The 6,233-nt window shown below is 45.9% G+C and overlaps 1 protein-coding gene across 1 annotated transcript in view; it reads right to left on the bottom strand.

Annotated features, from left to right (window-relative positions):
- The window catches only part of LOC103773953 (acetyl-CoA carboxylase), a gene marked incomplete at both ends in the record, with an annotated part of 21,425 nt that overhangs the window by 5,765 nt on the left and 9,427 nt on the right, over nt 1-6,233 (bottom strand). Inside the window, 5 exons of the mRNA XM_008941336.1 lie at nt 2,129-2,253; nt 3,612-3,700; nt 4,210-4,310; nt 4,876-5,064; nt 5,557-5,706. Coding sequence (XP_008939584.1) covers nt 2,129-2,253; nt 3,612-3,700; nt 4,210-4,310; nt 4,876-5,064; nt 5,557-5,706 — 654 coding nt within the window. The remainder of the gene's footprint in view (nt 1-2,128; nt 2,254-3,611; nt 3,701-4,209; nt 4,311-4,875; nt 5,065-5,556; nt 5,707-6,233) is intronic.

Below are 6,233 nucleotides of genomic sequence, written 5' to 3'. Positions count from 1 at the left end.
TGCTGTGGAGGCTCCTGCTCTGGAGAGATCCCAAACCCTCCTGGCTGTGACCCTGGGCACCCTGCTGTGGGTGAGCTGCTGGAGCAGGGGGGTTGGACCAGAAGATCCCCAGAGGTCCCTTCCCACCCCCCCATGCTGGGTTCTGGGAAGGTAAAGGGGAACTCTGACATTCCCCTGTGTCCCCTCTCCCAGCACAGCCAGGCCGCTGCTCTGCGGCCCAACCTGAGGACACAGCCAGGCTCTGCCTCCACGCCACGGCTTGCACAGAGGCCAAAAACTAGACAAAAAAACTTTCAGTCCCATTTTAGCAAGAAATAATCAGGATGACAACAACAAAATAAAGCAGGTAGCGGGCGCCGCGCTGGCTTTTGCCTGCACTGATTGGCAAAGGCAGCGAGCAAAGCCTCAAACCAGCTCTCTGACAAGGCCTAACGCCTCCCCGGCACCCCCGTGTAATTACACACTTGAGTGACTGGACTCTGAAGAAAATTGAAGGCCTGAGCTGCGAACAGCTGCCATTTTCTCTCTCCATCACACCAGCATGATTACTTGAGAAATGAACAGCCCCAGCTCAAAGCTACTCCAGAATTCTCAGAGGAAATATGGCTCCGTGTTCAAATAATGAGATTCTTAAGGCAAGCGTTACTTACAATCACACCACACACCAAAAAGGGAAGGGGGAAAAAAAACAGGAGAGCCAGGAAGAAAGAATGCCAGGGTCCTTATACCTTACAAATCAGAATTTAAGAAACCCAGCCTTAGCCTAGGACAATTATGATCCTTTTTTCTGCTTTTGAGAGTTATTTTGTGGATGGATACTTCAGATGTATTTTTGGCAGTAACACACCACATTATGTTTGTAAAATTAAACCAAAAAGGAACAGGGGAGAGGTAGTATTGTAATTAGCCTCTTAAAAACCAGGATACCTAACTCTAGTCTGTTGAAAATCATGCTGTAGCAGAATTCATCCTGCCCTGAAGAAGATGGGCATTCACTCTGCTCCAAAGCATTGGGTGGGACAAGAACTTTTTGAGGCTTTTTAGGAAAGGGGGAAAGAAGAGACAGGACTCAATTGCTGGTTTTTAATTATTTTTCCTGGGAACGTAATTTACTGTGAGTTTTACCCATCAGAGTGGGACTGAAGTTAATGAGAACTGAGATTTTTCATGGAATAACAAGCCAGGAGAACATGAGAAGGTGATGGCAGGTCCTGGCGTGAGGATTTCTTTTTTTTTTTTAGATAGGGTGGAATCTATGCCTGTCCAAGAGAAATTCCAACCCCAGGAGATTCTCCATCCCTCTGCAAGCCCTCTGGAGAGTTGTGCACCACCTGAAGGCTCTGAGGCCTGATATGGAGTGACAAGCTTTGTAGCTTTGTGCTGAGATATTAAGTCCTCGCCAGACTCCACCACACAGCCCAGAGTACAGCTGGTCTGAAAACACCACTGCAGATGTGAGATGAGGCTTTCTGAGAGTATAACCAGGAAGAAGCTAAGGGAGCCACTGCCAAACCTGTCAGACCAAATGATGTCTCACCAGGGAAGAACACGTGAAACCCCTCAAGTGCCTCCACATGGGCTGGCTAATGCCATTCACTACCAGGAAGCCACTCTCATTAGTAATGAAGGACCATGAAAATGTTGAAAAAAAATCATCTGCTTTTGTGCTGGTGGCACACTGCCTTGCTTTCCAAGCAACTCCAGTTTGAGTACCATGAGAAGCAGCTCTGAGACACCTGAAGGTGAGGAAGTGAACTAAACCAAGATTAAAGTCACAGCCCAGTGTCTGAAAGTTCACCTCTAGCATCCTCCCAGTGTAAGAGTTAAGTCTTTATTCCTATCTCACCACAGATTCTCACAGATCACTTGCATAATTAGCCTTCATTGCACTCTGGCAGACAATCAGTGCAGGACAATCCTGAACCAGAAGGTGCACAGACACCAAGCTGCACAGTATCTTCTGGGTCCCCTCTAATCCATGACTCACATGTCCTAAGAACACATGAAGAAATGCCACACTCCTGCTTGCACCTTTAAGGATGAGAGCTGGCAACTCAGCACCTTTCAAAGCATCAAACATACAACTACAAGAAGCAGCAAATCTCTAGAGCACCAAAAGACAACTTACAATGAGCATTGTGACGAGCAGGTTCTTCTTGGTGACCTGAGCATGTGAGAAGATGTAGTTCAGCACAGCATTCATGTCACTTTTATTCTCTTCTCGAAGGGTAAAGACACACTTGTCATAGTGACCTGCAACCAGAAGTGCACATTTTTTACCAGTCTCCACACCTCTGTGTCAAGGAATACAAGTTATCAAACATGTCTTTATTTTTCTATGTGTATGTTCAGAGAATCTACTCTGCATGGTCCACTCAACCCATTCTGGGAAGGAAGCATTCCTATCACCACCACCTCCCCTCCCTCAACTGCAAACATCAATTTAAACATCCCACTCTTATTAGAACAGTTCCAACACCAAATAACTCCTCTGTGAGCAATACAAGGAGAGGGATGGTGAGCTCAGTCTTCCATTCTTATAACAACCAAAATAAAATAACAGGAAAAAGACTTGCACTGTCCTCTAGTACCAGCAAGTTGAAGTGGAAATGGATCAGCAGTACCACTAGGCTGGTGCAGGTACTGGAGCAGGACAAAAGAAGAGTGGAATCTGAACTACCTGCAAGAGCTCAAGCCTCAAAATTAGCTAGTGCTCCATTGCCACCTTGTGCCTGGATACAGCAGCACAACACAGGGATTTCAATTCTCTGTTTCAGGCTGAGGTTTGCTCTTATGAACAGCAGCTTCCTGGTGGTTTAGAGCAGGTGCTACTCACACTCAGTGATTTTTTTACTGCACTTGATTTTCTTACTATAGAACTTAATAAATAGGCAAGATAGAACTAAACAGCGTGGTGAATTTAAACAGTTTTTCTCATTCTAATTTTTGGCAGATGCTCAGAAATCAGGAGATAAAGATCAAGTTTCTAATATGAAGACTCTACATGTGGAATACTCAAGTTGGGGAACTCTCTAGTGGTGGGCCACAGCTGACAGTCAGTGAGGGACTGCACAGAAGACTGTTCCATCTCTGATCTAGAACCAGCAGAGACCATCTGGACTGGCTGAGTCTCTAGAAATGGCAACAGAAAGAAACTCATAATTCAGTGAGTCTGTTTTTATACTCCTGCTCATAGAAAAGTCCTCATTTAGAGGATCCTTAACTCTTATAGGAGCTTTCCTTTTGAAAATATACAGCATTGCTACACTGAACAGAGACCAGCCATGTTATGACATGCAAACTGTGGGTAAGATGATGTGGGATGTAAAAGATGATGGATATACCAACATGGGGAAACCAGCAGAAGAGATAGCTCTAGGGTAGACTTTGTAATTTGCTGGTCATAAGCATTCTTACCACAAAAACTCAAACTGGACATAGGCTCCTCTACAAGAAACACAACCTGACTGACAGACCTTACCAGGAAACCTGTGTAGCTTTGCCTCCCCATAAAACCAGAGTGACCTTTCTTCCAGGGGGTCCATGTGGACCTTCTGGGACCAAATGTGATTCTTTCAGAAATCAAATGCTTGATGTGCTTAGAGACTCACCATGCTGAAACTGAGTCTCCACCTTCAGGTACTGGCGGAGCAGATCCATCACCACTGCTTTCATGTGACCCCGAATGCCACTCCTGTACCTGCAGAGGCAAAGTCAAACCTAGCACTGAGTGAGACTGGCACAGCCCTGCTTCCAAAGACCTGCAAGTGAGTAACACCACGAGTGGCAGAATAAACTTATGGAAAGGAGTATAACTGGTTCTGAAAACCAATTATGTGAATACATAACCCCCACCATTACTGTTGTGGGGTTGCATCAAAATGTTCTTTTCCTTCTAAGAATACTCAAAATTCTAGACACTCAAAGGCATAAGACACACCAGCAGCTTGGTGAAAGGGCCAAAGATGTCATCAGAAGCTAAATTCTACTTTCATATGGCAAAGGGAAGAAGAAGGATCTGTATGTGTGCTTCACATACAAAGGCCCCTTCCCCGTTTACCTCCCTGAGGGAATTACACAGACTTATTCCTTGTGATTTAGATGCTGAGTGTTGAGAAAACCATTTGAGTAAAGACACGCAAGCTCAGGTCTTTCAAGCAGCAGAAAACAAAACAAAAAGGTTGAGGAGCACCCCTGACCATGGCTCACCTCTGTACGAGCTGCACAATGCTCTGGGTGTTCATGAAGAAGACCTCACGCTCTGACTTGCGGTTGAGGGTGGCTGCGTGGCTGTCCAGGATGTTGGCAATCTGAAAGAGACCAACTGCATGACAGCCACAGGCCCAGATGGGACAATCTGTCTGAGCAACAAGCAGAGAAGCTGAGAACCTCCAGGCAGAGCAGAGCTCAAGCAGACTCCAGCAAAAGCCAAAGCCTTAAACTGCTGTGGAAGTTAATGATCTGACAATGACACAAAAATGAATGCACAGTATCATATCCTGGAGAAATCATCCTCCAACCTCTCACTGCCTGATCACACCTCCCTTAATTGCAATCACTCTACATGCTACAAATTGCACTGCAGCATATGTACCAGGCAAAAAGCAAATAAATGCCCACAAGGCCACTAATGTGATTAAACTGCTTCCAAACTGTGTTTAAAGCTGTACTGAGGAGGCAACATATACCCTTCAGCAAACGTATGAGGCAAGGCTTCAAGCTCAAGTATTATAGGTAAGTATCCTTCACTATGAAGATCCCATATCCAAATGTACCTTTCAGGTCCAACTAACCTCCAGATAATTTAAAGGGACTTTCTCTCCCTGCCCCAATGCAAACCAATTTTTATTCCTGTATGTAAATGTGGTTGATTACCTGTTGGCTGGGAAACTGGCAAAGGACTGATGTGATGTTGCTGGCATACTGGGCCATCTCCTTCTTGATGGACTTCTCTACATTGGGTGGGATCCGTCCAGAAACACTGGTCATGATGTCCTGAAGTTCCAGCAGAGGCAAAGATGGATCTCTCAATGTCTTCATCAGTCGCTCAACCCAGCCTTTCACCTAGAGAGAGACAAGTCAGTGTAAAGACTTGGATGAAGAAAGGAGTAAGAAGCAAGCAAGGCTTTTCACTGAGGTCTTCTTCAATGCTGTTTTATGACACAGCTTGTCCAGGGACTAAGAGAGAGAATTGGATAGATGACAAAGCTGCTGTGCTGCCTTAAGCCAACAGCTGCCTCAGGTTTGTCCACCTTCTCTCCTCCTCCCTCCTGACCTCTATCACAGCTGCCCATGCACGCAGCTCCCATGTACAAGGCTGCAGGCACATGCAGTGAAGGTCAAGCTCAACTCCTTTTCCTTTGTTTTGGGTGCCACAGATGGGACTCTCCCATCTTACCCTTTGCTGGGACTGGCTATAAGTCAGTCTAAGGAAGGAAACTGAATTGAGCTGGCACTAGAAAGGTAGCACTGCCCTGACTCGTGGTCCTCTGGGTGCAACTACCCTGAGCTGAAAGAATATTTGTGCTCTCACTCTGAACAGGAAGTAAGTGGTACCTTGTTGCTGAAGTAGGGCTCTGGCAGGCAGTACCCATTCATCACATTGACCAGGTTATCCAGGACATAGTGGAAGATGCGATGGAGCTTCTCACCTCGAAGTGCTGTGCTCTGGATCTGTGGCAGGGTGCCCGTGTGCAGCTCAGCCTGGAAACACAAGGAACAGCACAGTGTCACCAACCCTCCCATCTGCCATCAGCCATGGTGGTAACATCCAGTTACCCTCAATTGGAGGCTCAGAAATAACTTGGAAGAACTCCCAGAGTGGAAAAGGCACTTGGCTGACAGACAGAAAAGTTATCGGCTGGATCTCCAATGGTTCTGTGTTGTGTACACCCACAAAATAAGCTTCCAGTCTCTCTCCCAAATAATTTACAGCTGATCTCACTGTTTAGATCCAGGATGACCAAAAATCTCAAAGAAAAGCACAGGAAAAGGCAAGGGTTTGGTGCCATGTACCTACAATAATACTGAGGTAAAAGAGAATAAGAATGGTGCACAAGCTTAGCCTGAATCAGAGAAAGAGACAATAACCTGAGTCCTACTCCTCATCTGAGACAAATGGTGAAGTGACAATTCCAGTACAATGCACGAGTCTGAAAAGGTCTCAGCACACTGGACCATCTCGTACAACTCTCAACATCTCTCCCCTATTAGGAGCACAACAAACCTCTGCA

This window comes from Merops nubicus, unplaced genomic scaffold (assembly GCF_000691845.1).
Source record: "Merops nubicus isolate BGI_N331 unplaced genomic scaffold, ASM69184v1 scaffold18395, whole genome shotgun sequence".
In the NCBI taxonomy this organism is placed as follows: Eukaryota; Metazoa; Chordata; class Aves; order Coraciiformes; family Meropidae; genus Merops; species Merops nubicus.
Note: the sequence above shows the minus strand (reverse complement) of the source record. Positions and strands in the feature narration are given on the sequence as shown.